The following is a 17,929-nucleotide window of genomic DNA, read 5'->3' as shown; positions in this document are numbered from 1 at the left end:
GGGCGTCACCAACTGACGCCACTCAAATGCCTCTGGGCACAATCGGATAGTGCTTCAACCGATTGGTTGTCCAGCAATCCTGGTGATGTAGTAGCGACAGCGGCATCAATGGGTTGCTGCGCTTCGGTGGCCGTCATGTTGAATGTAAAGAAAAAGCTGCTTGCTGTCGCTGCGCTATCGTCATCGTGTAAAGCCCATCTCAACGGTTGTGATTGGTGCCTCGATTTGGAAAAATTGGAAATGGGCTCTTGGCCAGACTGACTTGCAGAGCAAATCTCAAATTTGCCGGAAGTTCGTCAGGGTTTTCCCAGGCTACCAAAATTAGGAAGTCGCCATGAATAAATATATCACGAATATATCATTTGCTGAATCCGTCCCATATTATAAAAGTGATTTTGATTTAGTGCCCCCACTTTAGTGTTGCGTCTAAATCTAAGCTGGTTTTATTATTTTTGAAAAAGGCTCTTTGACTTTTGATAGGATATTTTGCAAGGAAGTGAGCCAATGATACAGTCAAAGCCCGTCTACGGACAGCCGTTCCACTCCCTATTCAGCCCCATTGTACCTACTTTGGTTGCAGTTCCACCAGAGTTCCACTGGGGGTGATCGCGGTCCAGTGCTAAATGAATGGGACTCTATGGAGCTAGACGGCTAAATGTGTCTCTTTCGCCTGATTGGCGTTGAGGAATCTCAGATTTGATTGTAGTTTTTGCAAGTTCAACATGGATTATAGGTCAAAAGTTGAATGAACGAGTACTTGTGTCCTTTCGATTTCTTACAGGTTGAGTCGTTGTTGCCCATAACACGCTAGCATTCTGCTAATGAATGCTGATTGGTCAGTGAAGGACTGATTACGATCGGAGATCCCGCTTGACGGCATCCAAAGCAGAACCAGAATGTCAGAGTGAATATTTCGGCGTGGTCTTTAAAACATTAGCAAACCTCTTTCTAGCACGTGTATTAACAGGGAGAGTCTAACCTGTCAGCTGTGTTGTCGACGCCTCGAGAGAACAAAGAGCTTGCCGTAAAGCAGTATCTCTGGCCGTATATGTGTATGACGTCATTGACATTTTGAGGGGTATAGCTCCATAGAGTCCCATTCATTCTGCACTGGCCTGTGAGCGCCCCCTATATGGAACTCTGGTGGAACTGCAACCAATTCAGAAGCCGGAAGTAATGAGAGAGTGGAACTTGTTCCCTTATTAGAAATTCTTTGATACAGTGCATGAGAAAGCTGACGTGGCATCATGGCACAGGCTTTGTTTGGATCGATAGAGCCAAGGCAAGTTGTGTTAAATATTTTTAGAAAGTCTTTTACATAATACACACCTAAATATTTCAGATTTTAATATTCATCTAATCTGCTTACGTGAATTTTTGAGTTTACATGGATGTATGATCCTTATCGACCAATTCAGCCTCAAACACAATCACAATCACAGTAACTGTATCTTGGTCATAAGGAGCAGGCAGGGTGATGACTATGCTTCCAGAGTGGCATAAAGGTAATTTGATACAATGTTCTAAAAATGTGTAATATCCCTCTGACACTGATTTACAGGTTTAAGAGGTGTGAAAAATGTAAATCATTTTGCATTTTGTAATTTTAGGATGACACAGATATTGTGACCAGCAGTGAGAGTCAGCGTGTTAAAGATGTGTTTGAAATTACAGAAAAACATTGCCTGGAAGGAAACTATTGTAGCTACAATAACTATAGGCTGATCGATTACCACAATTAAGTTCAAACCTACTGAGTATCAGATCCATTTACAGTTTGATCACATGCCCCAGTGGAAGACATGTTTTGCTCCACATTCATGTAAAATAAGTGCTCAGGGATTGTCAGATTTAGTGGCAAGGCAGCATGACTTTGTACCGTGTGTAAACAGTAACACCTTAGAGAAGATGGAACATGTTTTATTGTGAAAGTTGATTAAAGTGAAACAAATTCACCTCTTAGTGAAGTACACTACAGTTACTCCTCAGAACAGCGACGTGGTGTCACTAAATCACACCGGAGGCTAGTCAGTCTTTCAAACAGACCATGTTACAGTAACACGCCAATAAATCCAGTAACATCTAAACCTGAAATAAACTGCTTTAAGCGGAGCGACTGCTGCACCGGGCAGCCAATTCAGGGGCAGTGAAAACTGATGACGCTGGTTCTGGTTATGTATGCACAAATACAGAAATAAAGCTCCTTCTAACACAGTCATGCCAACACATCTTTCTTTCTTCTACCTTTTCTCCATCCTGGCATGTAGGAAACATTTAGTCTGGTCTAGTTTTTTTTTTTTTTTTTTTTAAAGATTTATGTTTTTTTCAAAAAGATCAAATAAAAAAGATCAAAAGACAGAATAAAAATTAAAAAAAATCACTCTTATACAGTAATTACTCAACAACACATTGTTTTTCTGGTGACTGTACAGATTTAGTCTCTTTTTCCTTATCATTAAACTTAAATGTAAATGTGGTCTCAACCAATCAGCAGCGTGCAACCAGAAGCAGTCAGCTGATTCTTTCCTTTATTTCCCTGTGTGGCTAATTTATTTGAACATCTCTTCTCTTTGGTCCGGCATTTGAAAGACAAACCGCCACAGGTCATCGCAAAGACAAAGGCCACCGGCAGCCACTGTCCATGTGATCCATCAGCAAACATAAAGGCAACTTCTCTCAGACATCCTGAGGAAGATCCTGGTCTTTATATCCTGAGGAAGAAAAGAGAAAGACTTTTGGATGCTTGTAGACATGATTGTAAAATCTTTTATGGGCCCAGTTAAGAGGGTTTTAAGGCGCTACATGTAATTACTAAACAATTATTTTGAACTTTTGACAATAATTGCCTTTCTCTATTTCGTTTAATTGAGAGAAATGAAAGCAAAGAGGTTGCCAACAAACAACAACAAGGAGCTTGGCTGGAGCAATAAGAGCTAATGCTCAATTATCGGCTGGCAAGCCATTTCCCCAGCTTCCCCCAAAGTGGCAAACGATACCAGTCTGGTTTGTATTATGATTTTAAATAGATTGGAAACGTTAACAACTCTGTCAGTGATGAATAAGAAACTTATCTTGTTATTAATGAGCCAACATTTCCAAACACAGAAGTGTAACAGCGTCACAAAGCACGCAGTTGTTGCTTCACTCATTGTGTTCTGCTAAGCATCAACAAGCTCGGACAGGTGTTGTTGGACAAGTGCTCCTGTAACTGCAACATCAAGAGGAATCCCTCCTATTAATCTTCACCATGTGTTTTTAAAGGTACCCTGTGCATTTGTTGACTACTAGTAGCACTATGGAGCAATGTTTTTAAGAGTAGGTCCCTGTTTTGTTATCATCACATCCACTCGTACAAGGGCACGCATGCATTCGGGTTTAGTGATACACCACCCTGCCGGCGGCTTCACGCGTCTCCATTGATCAACAGGTGGTGGCGGTTACACGCCAAGAAACTGAGCAATGCGCCAACAAGGCAGGGAAGAAGAATACTGCTACCAAGCAAACATGTAACATGTAAACAGTTAGTTTCAAAATTTTGGGGGGGAAATTCATTCAACATAACTAACAAAACTCCACAGGGGACCTTTAGTTGAATATTGGTAACTGTTCAGGAAACATCACATTTTTTCATTTTTTTCTATTTCTTTTTCATTCAATTCCACAAAATGTAAATTCTTGTTTAACGTGTAGGTGAGTTAGATCATCATCTACATTATCTGTAACCTGACAAAAATTAAAATCGAAGCTTATGATTTGCCACGACCACTCAAGGTCCACTTGATTAGCTTCTTCTGGAGCCTTTAAGCCACACATACACATTTATCAGCAGATGGAATTTGCTAAATTGTCCTGGAGCTTTGAACAATATTACATGTTCTTCATCTGCTGATCAAGTCGGTGTAATTAAAGCTCTGGAAAGGCTAGTAAATGGACCTTTGATACACAACTTTTTTAAGCCAACACGGATGAGACATCCTTAAAGTGCGTCAAAAGTGCCACCTCTGTGACAATTCAGCAAACTCCATCCATTGACTTTCAAGTTCAAAGCTTATAAGCTAGTAAGTGGACGACTATTTCCAAAGTTTGCTTTAATGCCTTTGCCATCATCTGTGTTTGCTTGTTTGTGTGCCACTTGTTTGTATGTTTGAATCATTTTTGCTTAGGCCTGCTGTCATTATAGATGTAATGTCATTTATTTTAATTTGTTAACCATTGTATTTTAGGATGCATATTTGTCAGCTGGTCGGGGACTACAGCTGGAAATTAGCCGTAGAGGCTAAAGCTACTCCTTTTATTGTACAGTGTATTAAGAGGGACTGTCCACGACATTATAAACTAATAAACTAAACTTAACTTAGTTCAAGAATGAACTTTAATGCCTAAGTTTATGAGATGTTTGTGAAGATACCAAACATAATACGTGAATCCTGTCCACCCAGATAAAAGATCATGAGAAAGTATTTCTAAGCCTGGGAAATGGGGTTATTTGTTTTGGCTTTTTCGGAATCTATGTTAAAATTAGCACTGCTGACTATTATTTCAGTGACGTGCTTCTAACAACACTCACTCTTCAGTAAGGGAGAGAAAAAAAAGAGAAACACCTACCATCAGAAACTTCAGTTCATGGAGAGAGAGAACAGAGGGAGGAGACAAGAAAGACAGTTAGTGATGAAAACCATGAGCCTCGTTGTTTAACACTTTTTAGGTATTATCATACAGAAGTTAACTGTAAAGGCACAAAAAGAGAAGTTCTAGTCATTTTCAAGGGAAAAGAAAAACATTTCAACAAGATCTGACCTCGCTTTAACTCAGATACATTACATGATCAAATGAACACACATATGTTAACATGAGCCTGGTTTGCTGGATTGACTGGCAGAAATATGGAGATAGGGATGAAAAAAAAGAAGACTGAAGAAGAAAAATGTAGCGGAGAGGAAGGCTGTGGGGGCAGAGAGTGGGAGGAATACTGTGCGAGAGAGAAAGAGAGGGAGCAAGATCAAATAGGAACAATCATTAGATAGAGAAAGAGGCAGAAGGAAGGCGATCAGTGGGAGGAAGATAATACCATGATTATTAGATAGATAGGAGGAAGAGAAGAGAGGGAGGGGGGCACAAGAAAGAAAAGAAGGAGGGGTGCTTGTGGAGAGGTATGGAAAGAAAGAGAACATTGATCATATGGAACATAGGCTCATCAGAGGGGGAAGGAGAGATAAATAAATATGCCACATTATCATAGGGATTCACTGCATGAAGGAAGAACGAGGGAATAGCTGAATAAGAGCCTCCCAAAGCTGCAAAGACATGTATTGTGGTGATGAATAGTTGAATAATAATTCATCTTAGAAGCAAAAGGCATGCATGATTTCAGCCTGGCCTTCACTGCTAACATGGTAATGATTTACATATTCAATACTATTTGTGAGCGCAAACAGGAGTATTTTTTACCAGCAACAATTAAATAAGATATGTGCACAGAGGCCACAGTGGGGAGCAGTCAACAAAAACACACCAGGGGGGACGCTCACTCCCACACACACACACACGCACACACACACACACACACACACACACACACACACACACACACACACACACACACACACACACACACATTCTTGCTGGCATGTACATACCAACACGCATTGGGTTGCACATGCAGGCAGCAATTACCTCACAAATACATAATCGTACACACAAAGGAGAGAGCACTGTGGTAATTCAAAGGCTGCCTGTGTGCAATGAGAGAATAGTGACTTTGCGTGTGCGTGTGTGTGCGTGTGTGTGTGTGTACTTGTTCATGCATCAGTGCCTGAGGAGAACACTACTTTCTGACAGAGAAGGCAGTAAAATTACCTAACCTCTCTCTGTCTTTCTTTCTTTCTGTCTGTCTTTCTCTAACAGCTGGACACTGTAGTTTTCAGCAAATGTTACTCAAACAGCAGTAAATAGTGCATTTATTGGGGACTACTATATCAGTTGTGGATTAATACACATTTGGTGCATAGTGAGTATTTACGGCATCAGGACGGTGTATGCTAATAAAATAAATGACATTCATTGTAGTTAAGAAACATGTCACCCAATGCAATAGCACCGAGGAATAAGGCAACACTTGTTAGTAGGATCAGTTCATTGCTGGTTTTTCATGGGATTTGTTAAACACTAGAAAAGCATAGAATATCACCAGACTTATCCTTTAAATATATTAAAAAACATATTAAAAATAACTTAATACTGAAATAGCATGTGAGAAAAAGCACCTAGAGGTTAGTAGAGAAAGTTAACTCTCAGTTTCATTGGCTGATTTCCCACATTTCTACAGGCTGTGGCATGCTGTGAATGTTATTTTTTGTAGTTGTTTGGATGAATGCCAACTACTGCATGTCACATGTGAGACAGACAAGCACAAGAAAAGGAGACAAGACGAAAATAAAAAAGAGAGGTGAAAAGAAGACTGTCAGACAAAAAGATAAAGACAGATGGACAAGTACTGACTTGCCAGGATGACCATGTCCATTCCCCAGAAGATGCTCATGATCCATCCAACCATGATAACAGCTGTCAGTATCTGGATGAGGGCTGCTGCCACGTTGAGCCAGAACACACAACAAACACCTCGCTCTGAGATCAGCTCGCTGCGAGCGCCACACAGCACCGTGAACGCTGAGATAAAGGTACCTGCGGGGAAAAAACAGCAAAAACATCCTGTTACCAAACATTTATACTACATAGTTCATTAAAAAAGATTTGTGCATTTGGATCCATGATGTGTTAAGCCCAGCATGATCCAAAAACTTGAAAGGAGTTTTTGTCTTTGGTTCATTTCCCAGTGAAGTATACCAGACAACAGACTTTCTAATGAAATAACCCAGGCAAAGACACAGACTGAGAACATGATACAAGTATATTCCAGTGTAATTTGAGCTAAATGCTAATGTAACGTCAGCATGCTAATGTGCTCACAATGACAGTATGCTAACATGCTGATGTTTAGTAGATTATGTTTACCAGTTCACCATCTTAGTTTGGTGTGTTAGCATTTGCTAATAAGCACTAAACACAATGACTGATGGGAATGTCATTAGTTTTGTCATAAACCAAAGTATTGGATGACCAAAGGTTCGTCGCTTTATAAAAATATGGTAAAGAGAATAAAACTCCCCTCTGTCCAGAAGAAATAACAGGTTTAGATTGTAGAGTGAAGCTGCTTGACACAGCTATATCTCACACCGTCATGTGTCAGTATTTCAGTTATCTGGCTACGGCAGCCATGAATCTTTGCCTTGGAAGAGAGAGCATAGAAAGACACGGACACATCGATGCTCAAATCCACTTGGCTAAAAACAGGATTATCTCTGTGGACAATCCTTGTCTGCCTGAATGAAATCCAATATCACTTATCTGTTATCTGGAGACCTGGACCTTACCAGGCCCCACTCACTGTACAGTACAGTGTATGTGTGTGTGTGTGTGTCTGTGCGTGCGTGCGTGCGTGCGTGTGTGTGCGCGCTGAGCATGTGTGAGTGACACACAAAGAGGCATGTCTTTGTCTCAAAATCTTTCAAAAAATGTATTACAGGATGTTTCCATGACAACATTCCCTCAGGAATAGGATATATAAAATATGAATTTTACTCTGTGTATTATGGGTCTAATGACAAATTCAGATTTGACAACTTCATTGTACCAGCCTGCAGTATTTTCGCTGTCACTATTTCACATTCTAGCAGTATTTGTTTCAGCCTACCTGATCATTTTTGTGAATGGGGCATGGCATTCTTTCAAATGCAGCCTATTTTTCCTAACTCTATTATCCAATTCTGAGAAATTGGCCCTAAAGAAAGCTCCTGAGAATAATTTGCCATCCAATAATTTTTTGCACCCAAATCTTGTTCCCAAATACATTTAAGGGGTTTTGTAATAATATTCATTTTATTTCACTTCACGGGCTTGTATTATTGAGTATGTTTTTATTCCTAACTTTATTTGTGAGACATGCCAGTTTGCATTCATATAATTCAGAGTGTATAAACAGCCTTGATGGGATTCTGCATTTTACAGCAGTTATTGTTGATAAAGGTGTCACTGAACTGGCTGGTTAAACGATGAATTGAATGCAATAAGACAATAGTCTTTTGGTTCCACTCAGAATGCATTAATTTAGTTAGTATTTATTCACAAAGTCTCATTGAGTATAAAATTGTAAAACTGCCTGACTGTGAGGTGTTTTGTTAACGATTGACTCATTAATAAGTCCTTGAAATGTTTTGATTTTATACAAATATAAATTTTTTTCACAGAATCAGTTTTCTCTTTGCAGGCTTTCTTTTGCAAATACTGAACTGAATACTGTGAATAATGAATGCCACACAATAAATGCCTGGTGGGCGTTGCGTGCACCATGGCCTTGGCCCTTCTCTTTCTGCAAGCTCCTTTTCTTGTCACATAGGAAGAATTCGCAAAGCCGAGCAGGTGGGGGGAGGGTAGGAACAAGAACGGCCAGACCGCCAGTTGCATCTCGTTTCTCGGGAGTGAGGAAAGGCCAAAGTCGACTCATGTTGAAGTTTCTTGTCACTTTTTCTCTCTCCGTCTGTTACTCTGTTTTTCTCTCAAACTGTCAAAATCATATCTCTCTTTCTGATTAGCTGTAAGTTATCAGGTAAACTAAAACCTGAAAGCTCTGTCATGACTCTTTCTATAGAAACACAGACATACCGATGGGTCCCATAATCTCTGACGAGTCTGAATGTACACCATAATATTTACTTGCACATGCCCTGCACTGGCCTTATTAGGAATGGTTTCCAAAAACTCTGGTACAAGCACAATAATGGGCGGCTGTGGCTAAGGCGGTAGAGCGGTCGCCTACCAATCGGAAGGTTGGTAGTTCGATTGCTGCAGTCCCCTTCCCATGTCGAAGTGTCCTTGAGTCCAAGACACTGAACCCCTAATTGCTCCTGATGCTGCGCCACCGGAGTGTGAATGTTCTACGATGTAAAAGCGCTTTGAGTAGTCGTTAAGACTATAAAGTCCATTGTCCATACATTTACAATCCCAGAATAGAAAGCAGCCCAGAAAAAAGTAAAGATCAATTAGATATTTACTTTTCCTTTCAAGCTTTTAACCGATGCTCTTTTCAAAGCATCTCACGGAAAGAGCAACATTGGGCTAAAATGAGCTTCCACCCAGAGCCGATCCGGTCTGATCAGACAGAAACATTTTTAGGTCGCAGAGGTCGCGCCCACCAGCAGATGCTCTGGCTCCTGCTGGAGCTGCCCACCTCCACACATTAGCCATGATTGACAGCAAGCTGGTGGCTGAATGGTTAGCCTACACATCACTTCCATCTTTGGCATGTAAAACAGGATTTATATAGTCTGGAATGTTTTTCAGATACCAGTCGTGTGTGTTTCAATCATCAGTGTTGAAAAAAATGTGTGTTTGCTATACCTGCCAACATAACATGATCAACATGTAGCCTACGTCAATTAGGGCTGCAAGTAATGATTATTTTCATTATTATGTATAAAATGTCCAATAGCCAATAGTGAAAAGCAAAAGGGGCCTTTTCTAAATGCTTGTTTTGTTTTATAGTCCAGTCCAACCGATTAGGTATTCAAGAAAATTAGCAAATATCTACACATCTGAGAAATTGAAACCAATAAACGTTTTAGTAATTTAATCCATCAAAAAGTATTGATTAAAGCAGCTTTAATTCACTTTCAAATTGGGCAGCTCTATTGTCCAGTAAAATTTCACCTGATATGTGTGATCCACCATGACGCTTTCACAGAGCAAAGCTGATCTGCTGTGGTTCCATTTATCGGCATCCATCCAAGAGATCAGCATCAGATTTCTGTGCTTTCTCGTTATCCTACCAATGTATCTTTGTTTCAGAAGTTATTATTGGAACAAAAGTCATGGCTGTGAACATGGCAGCTGTTGGATGTTAAGGGAAATATCCTAAATCATTGAAAGGACATTTTCTGTGAATGAAAGATTAAATCTACACTACAGGCAATATAAAGCAGTAACACACACACACACACACACACACACACACACACACACACACACACACACACACACACACACACACACACACACACACACACACACAAAAACTAGCTCACTGTTCCACACTTTGCAGCTGCTGACCTTTCAAACTGCACTATAATGATCTGAACAAGGCAAACCATCAAGGAAATAGCTTGCTGTATATAAATGTGTGCATTTGGATGAAAACTATTTAACCTATATATGTGCTCAACAATCCTCCACTGCAATAATAATAATAAAGGTTCATTAAATCTTTAATTGTTTCAGTTTGAGAAATCTACTCAAACAATCCACCATGTGTGAAAAGCTCTTGGATGTTGCATGTGAGAGATGTGTGTGTGCGTGTGTGTCTATGTGTGTGTGCCTAGATATTACCCAGACTAATGACTATAATTACACAGAGAACTCTACAAAGCACCCACTGGTAGAGTGGGAGGTTAATGATGGAGTGTGTGAAAGACAGAAAGATAGAAAGAGAAGGAGACATATAGGGAGAGAAAAAAAGAGGGAGAAGGCAAAGAAAGGGAATCAATTGAATGTGAAAGACAGGTGAACTGTAAAGCAATCTTCGAACATAGGACTTTTCAAATTTTATTAGACCAGAAGAATCAAATTCTGATACTACTGTACAGTCGGGAAAAAGTCTTTTGGGCCAGTGTACACCACGTGCAGTAATGACTGTGATTGATGTGCCAAAATGGCCTCACAGCCCAGTACTGTTCCTGGTGCTTGCTCTACAACCACGCATCGTCTGTATTTAACAGGAGTTACTAGGAGGCCAATTCTCCACTTTCCACAGAAGCTAGTCTCCTCCCCACACCTCCAGACCCAGTAAATCAGCAAACAAGCTGACCCCCTTAAAATGTCAAAGCAAAAGTGTTACAGGGATTAGAAACTCCAAGGCAATAACAACATTTCAAATTGTAATCCATTACACAAGGTGCTGCTAAAAAAAGTACTGTAATCAAGTAAAATGTTACTGCTCTACACTGCTGTAAACAAGATAAAAGAGAGACAGAGCGGGGTGGGAGGGGAACTATTTTAGTCCTATACTGTAAGTCAAATGTATACCCTTTTAGAATGCACACACACATTTTAAATGTTTAATTTGAATCTGTCAATTACATTAGTCTACAGGCCTCAGCTATTAACAGCTGTCTGCTACATTTTGTTTAGCTATTTTTCTGTTATTTTTCTGTCAAATATCAGTATCACTAATCTGCATTTCTATCCTAGCTCGGTGATATTTGCAACCAGTGACTGGTACTTGATCAGTTTATCATAAAAAGCGTCATCCATGTACAGGATCTCTATGATTAAACTTCTCTTCGGCCTTCACCTACAAAAACAACATCAGTCAGGTCATGATGAGAGACATTAAACCATCCTGGCATCACACGGGAATGTTCACTTCTCAGCAGCAGCAATTAAATCAACTGTACCATGTGCCATGCCCTGAAGGATAGAGCCTTTTATAAGCCTTACAGCCATCCACAATATGTGCATCTGATTTTAAGTGTTGACCAGAGTCAGAATACACTATACTATGTGGGTGGTGATTTCCATAAAAGTGAAATGCTTTTTCCCAAACCATAACCCCTAAAATGAACCTTATTGACATTTTACACAGTCTTTTAAAACTAGATCAAACTCCAAGATGGCTGTGACTTTTGACCTACATCTTACTTTTGTGGTGAGCCCATTCAGTCCTCATAAAGATAGAAGTCCTGCGGTGAGCTGTTGCCCCCCCCCCCTCCACAATAAGTATGTGTAATTATTTACAAGCCGAAGGCTCTTTAATCAGTTTACAGTGCATAACTAACAGCTTCTCTGGTATTAAATAGATTTTTTACTCAGTCTTCATTACGTTGCAGGGGCAATCTAAGGTGCTGGCAACATGATGCCAGGCAGGATTAATGTTAAAAAAGTGGACCTGAGAGAAGGAGGTTGTCAGCTTGAATCCTTCAAACTCGCTGTAGAGCTCTTGGTGTAGAACAAAGGCTCTTTATATCCAGTCTAGAGTGTAGAAATTCTCATAAAATCAAACCTGCTTGTTGATTTTATATATTTATATGTACTGTATGGACCCATTTGTTTGTTATCTGAACTGTCAGAAAACAACACGTGGCTTTATCGCACTGTATGTGAAATGGTGTTTTACTACAGTATGAAGTTGACAATAGAAATTGTTGTTTGCATCCTTACTGTCCTACAGTACCAACAGTCAACATTTGTTTCTTCAACTACGATTTGCTCCTAACCACAATCAAGTACTTTTAGTTGCGTAATCGTAAAGGTTGAATTATTCAACATTTTGAGAAATATTCGTATTCACTTTCTTTCTGGGAACAGATCTCTCATGTCTGTGCGTTAGTACGGTGCTAGAGCTAGGAATCAGTTCATCTTAGCATTAAGACTGTTAACAGGGGAAACAGCTAGCCTGGCTCTGTCCAGAGTTCAATAATATGCTTATCTATGATTTGCCAAACAACTGTTTATTTATTATAATAACCGTTTGTCTGTTCCACAAAATGCCCTGAATAGAAGAAGCTGCAGTTTTCAGTCAATTAGACCCAAACGCCCTGACCCACACACTCACAAACAGACGCATGTGTTTATTTCAGTCAGCGTAGTCATGGCAACTAGTCACAGCTATTCAATAAAATGTCAATGCATTCAGGCCAACCTACATACACACTCACACTGTGCAACACACACACACACACGCACGCACGCAGACACACACACACACACACACATACACACACACACACACACACACACCTAGATGAGGTGTCGCCTTGATGCTTTTCATACGTGTTGGAGACAGTTTTTTAAGCAACATGTCAGGGCAACGTGCCTGCCAAAACGCGGGGAAACAAATCATTTCAGTAACAGTGTTTACTGACCTTGTTTTCATGTCTGTTTGTGACATTTTCAAGCACTCAGTGATTTGACATTTACTGTAGAAAGGTTGCAGCAAACAGACTGTTGAATGTGTGTAAGAGTGAGAGAAAAAGATCTAATGAATAAGGAGAAGAAAAGGAAAAGAGAAGATGGATGAGATGACAAACACACACATACACCCACATACATGTGATAAGTCTCCAGAGAGTTATGGCCAATAGATCAGAGGCGAGGTATGGAGGGGACACACTTAGGTTATTTGGTGATGGACTCGGATCTGATTGATCACTTTGTAGACATCAGGCTCGTAAATCCTTCAGAGAAAGACATCACTTTGTGTATCTCTCTCTGTTGATTTGTGTTCTTTGTATGTGTTGTTCTCAGTCTGGCTCCACAGGCTTTGTCATGTACAAAGTGAGGATCAATATATCGATGAGGCTGACACTGCATGCCGTGTGTATGTGTGTGTGTGTGTGTGTGTCTTTAGCCACCAGCTGTTCTAATCTTAAAAGCTAATACACAGAAATGCATGCTCAGACAGTAAACCAAGTGGAGGATTTAGAGGCAAGGAGAAACCCTAACAATAGAAAATTTGTGAATTTGCATCAAAATACACGTACTGAAATAGTGAGACAGACATTCTCAGAATACCTAAATCTCGAGATCAGTGGGGCTTTTAAAACGGGTGACTTACACAAAGTTTAAAGCAAGTCAGACTCAGCAATACTGAGTTATAGCCATTTAAATTGAACATTTGCTGGAACGCCAATATAGGTAAAATGGCTTCTAATTGTATTGCTTGTACATATGTTATCAGAATTTGCAATTGCACACTGTATCCAAGTGTTATGGCGATTTATTTAAAATGGACACCAACAATTTGGTAAGTTATACAAAAACAAAATGGGATATCCAAAAATGAAGAACTTATGTTTTTCAAAATACACTCAGTGACCACTTTATTACAGTACACTTGTCAAATCTAATGCAATCTAATACAACAGTTGAGTAAATTATAATTCAGTAAACATCGCTTCACAGAGGTATTAATCAAAGTCTGTTGCCATTTTAACATGTGACTCTTACAACTTATTTACATTGAGTATATAGTACCATACATTTGCATGTATGGGTAGTGTATCGTATATGTTGTGGGTGTGCCTTCTGTAGTTAGATTTTGAGCACAAAAACTACAACAAATGTGGTAAAATAAACCTCTGTCTTGGCTGCGGAGTGGATCATCTTCTATGATCCTCTAGGAGGCAACACGGATGGCATTAATTCATTTACAAGCAGAATCTTGGGTATCATTTCACAGCCGAAATAGATGCCAAAATTCACAATGTATATAATTATATGCATACTTTCCCCCTGATACTGTTTACAGTAAATATCTTGTATATGTTAAAACTACAGTGTCAAGTATTGTGATGATGTCTCTACCTGCTGTGATGATGTACCAGCTCACTGCGATGATGTCGTTGCCCATAATGATGACACCTGTGATGGATTTTTATACCTAGAGTCATGCAATTTTAGCACCCCACATTCCCTGTGTGCATTTACACCTGCAGACTGAGGCTCTGTGTATTCACGTGCTGACACGCTTATTATAGCACAAGGTGTGAATGGGGTCTCTCGCTATCTTTCTGAACCATTTTCTCACACAAGTAACCTGGACACAGTTCAGGTTTACTTTCCGGCATTCTTTTTTTTTTTTTTTTGGTACTTTCCATGCAACTTTTCTGGTCACTCTACATTCCCCTCTGATTGCCTTCATGTTTGTTTATCTTGTTATTGGCTGGGATGTCTGTGTGAGTCTTCCAGTTTTACGACCGCTCTGTCTCTTGTTTTACTATTTTTTCTATTTTCTTCTTAACTTTATTTTCTTCTGTCCCTTTCTCAGTTCGCCTGACATTTACAAGCACGTAAGCAATGAATTCAGAATGAATTACAGATGGAGAGAAGAGGGAAGTGTGATTCCCAACTTACCGAGTCCAGGTATGAAGGTGTTCAGAAACAGACAGATGACAGCCAAAGGGAATGGCATTGTGGGTATCGCAGCCCGCAGAGGACCCTTCTTCTCCCTGACCTCCACCACCACTCCTCCACCTGCTGCAGGGGCCCCAGCAATGGCTTTGGCCCCAAGATGGTCCCCGGTCATAACACGGAACTGCTCTTTCTGTGCCATCTCGCCGTCTTTCTTTTCCTCTTTCTGGTTTATTAGGTCTGAAAACAGCTGGAAAATATGCAGGTAAGCTAGTTGAGGGTATTTTGAAGGTTTCTACAAAAGGATTTGAATATTTTTTCCTCTCAGTTCCTCTCCCTCTAGTCTAAGAAATAGAAGCCGAAAATAATCAATCTTGATTCAGTGTATCCTTTGAGAATTGGATACAATATTCAGCAGTACATATCAACAGCTCACAAGTCACCACTTATGTCACATTCACTAGCAAATAAGTAACAACTAAAAGGAGTGTAATTCTATGGTAAATTGGTTGAAGAAAATCATCTTATGTCCATTGATTAACCAGAAATGTTTAAATCTTTCAATAAAATATCCTGTAATATTTTCCCAAAGTGAACTTTAAAAACCTTTAGACTGATCCAGCTGTCGAAGTCTCAAGAAGTCATAAGTAAAGCAAGACTTTTTCTTGGTGAAAAATCTCTTCAAGACTGTTGACTTCTCTTCAATTAAGTCCCTTTAAGTCCTTAAAAGTGAGCACAGTGTCTCATCAGAGGTCAGTGATATCTGACATGTGTTTCCATGTCCAACGTGTTCTTAAGAAATGTTGACTAAATGACAGTTCCTCTTTAAAAATGTTGAAAAGAAATCCTCGAAAGATGTGTAGCTCTTTTCAGTAATTTCACTTCCTTCCTTTTTCTTTTCTTTCTTTCTTTCTGTCAAATCACGCTCAACCCACACACCTCTCAAAGACAAAGAGAAAGTGCACACACAAGCCCCCTTTTTCTACTACTTCTCTCTCCTTCTCTCTTTCCCTGTCTCTCTCTCCCTCTGCTCCCCATCCTCACCCTTTATTTAAAGGAACAGTGCACCTCTCTAATTTCATCGTTCCATAAGAGCACATTCAACAAGCTCTCATTGAGTGCGTCTGGATTGAATAAGAGATTAATGGCATAAATGCATTCAACTGTTATTCAAATTATTCCTGTATGAGATGGACACAAAGAGGACCTATGAAAATGTTTTCTATAGTGTAATGCTATGAGATTATAGTTCTGTTTGTTTCATTTATTTAATTAATTTACAAGAAATTTAAGTGAGCAGAAAGGGATGATGGCCTAGATAAAAGAAGCATCAGCAAATGTCCCCAGTCTGTCGTAATTGCTCATGATAATATAATATTATACAGCATGTTTTCAAATTCATGCTTTGCATGAATATATAACCATGAGTATAGACAGACAGATTTGGTTGCATTACTCATGCAACCAAATCCCCTAAAGACGATATTTTTCTATCCCCTCATCCCCCCTCCTTCGACCCCTACTGTAACTATGACTTTTATTTAATTCTCTCTATTTCACTTTTTTACCTCTTCTTTTTCTTCCTCACCTCTTCTCCACTCTGTCAGGATGAGCTCCACTTCATCACAAATGGCAAGAAAATCTGTGCAACCCTGAAATTATTCTCTGCCTCTGTTTGTGGGTGTGTGTGTGTGTGTGTGTGTGTGTGTGTGTGTGTGTGTGTGTGTGTGTGTGTGTGTGTGTGTGTGTTTCCCTCTCTCTCTCTCTGGCGATCTCATCTTCTTCTCTTTCCCTCTCTTTCATTTCTATTTGGTCTCTTAGCAACCCAGGAAGCTGTAGGTAATTAGACGGAAGATATTTATCTCAAGGTTTTTAGTCCCTTCTCCCTATCTCCCCCCTCCCCTCATCTGCCTCTCTCTCTCTTAATTTCTTTTTCAATTCCCAATTTTAATTTCCTTTTAATCTTTATCACAAAAGACAGCCGCCATATAAGGTGGTTTTACTTCTCTTTGTCATTCAAAGCAGCATTATCATGTGTCTGACGGTGAGGGACTCTGAGAGAAATCTGGACCGCTGAACTCCATCATCATTGGATTGTTCAGCCAAAGGCATGCAGTGTCATGAGCTGATGCTTATTACCATGACAACGTGATGAGAAAAGTTATACGGCAACCATCTTAAAGTGACATTTTGGTTTTGAGATTTATACCAGTTACTCAGAAATGTACCTCTGTTGGATTTGTTAGATATACACTCTAATTTCCCCTTTCAGCACTTAAAAGTGAGCATTGTAATAACCTAATTGTGTGTGTGTGTGTGTGTGTGTGTGTGTGTGTGTGTGTGTAGTGTGTGTGTGTGTGTGTGTGTGTGTGTGTGTGTGTGTGTGTGTGTGTATCATCAGTCAGGAAAAGCTGATATCACACACCCTATATATATACGTATGGGTGTCTGTGTGTTCATATGTGTATGTGCTACTTATGACATCCCATTGTGTTTCTCACCCTTGACTGGATCACACACTCTTTCTCTCACCTCTCTTTTACAGTCACAGCTGACGCTCACTGGCTTTTATGTTTCTCTGTTCTACCTTCTCTTCATTTCTCTCCCATAACACCATATGAATCCTCTGAAAGGGTGTATAACAGCAGATTGCGTTTTCACTCAACTTTTTTTTTATAAACAGACATTATTTGATTATTAATTATTTGATTATTTGGCTCAACATCATCTGAGCTTTTTTAGTTCAAGCTCACTGGCTCATTATTTTGTGGCTTTAGTGATCATTAGATGGGTTTGTGTATCACCACATCTGAAAAAAATAACAAATATATCTTGGTTGACACACACACAAACACACATTTCTGTTGAGAAATTAATAGTCCTTTCTATAGCTAAAACTGATACTTTAGGGCTGTGACTGTCAGTGGTGGAAAACAACAAGTACATTTACTATTGTAAGTAAGTACCACTA

General features: G+C 39.7%; 1 protein-coding gene across 1 annotated transcript; it reads right to left on the bottom strand.

The window, feature by feature from the left end:
• Window positions 1-2,676: 2,676 nt before the first annotated feature.
• Window positions 2,677-15,953, bottom strand: stum (stum, mechanosensory transduction mediator homolog). Its single transcript, XM_078275414.1, has 4 exons — window positions 15,565-15,953; window positions 14,962-15,208; window positions 6,499-6,681; window positions 2,677-2,711 (listed from the first exon to the last, which is right to left on the bottom strand). Exons 2-4 carry the CDS (start codon window positions 15,158-15,160, stop codon window positions 2,677-2,679), a joined length of 417 nt encoding a protein of 138 aa, XP_078131540.1. The 5' UTR covers window positions 15,161-15,208; window positions 15,565-15,953.
• Between the last annotated feature and the right edge of the window lie 1,976 nt (window positions 15,954-17,929).

This window comes from Sander vitreus, chromosome 18, assembly GCF_031162955.1.
Source record: "Sander vitreus isolate 19-12246 chromosome 18, sanVit1, whole genome shotgun sequence".
Classification (NCBI taxonomy): domain Eukaryota; kingdom Metazoa; phylum Chordata; class Actinopteri; order Perciformes; family Percidae; genus Sander; species Sander vitreus.
The sequence above is the reverse complement of the archived record's forward strand: the minus strand, read 5'-3'. Positions and strand labels throughout refer to the sequence as shown.

Coding starts and splice junctions, on each gene's coding strand:
- stum (XM_078275414.1), bottom strand. CDS start 15,160: ATGGCACAGAAAGAGCAGTTCCGTGTTATGACCGGGGACCATCTTGGG. Junction 6,682..14,961: donor CACCTTCATACCTGGACTCG/GTAAGTTGGGAA, acceptor TTTTCCCCGCAG/GTACCTTTATCTCAGCGTTC. Junction 2,712..6,498: donor GGACATGGTCATCCTGGCAA/GTCAGTACTTGT, acceptor TTTCTTCCTCAG/GATATAAAGACCAGGATCTT.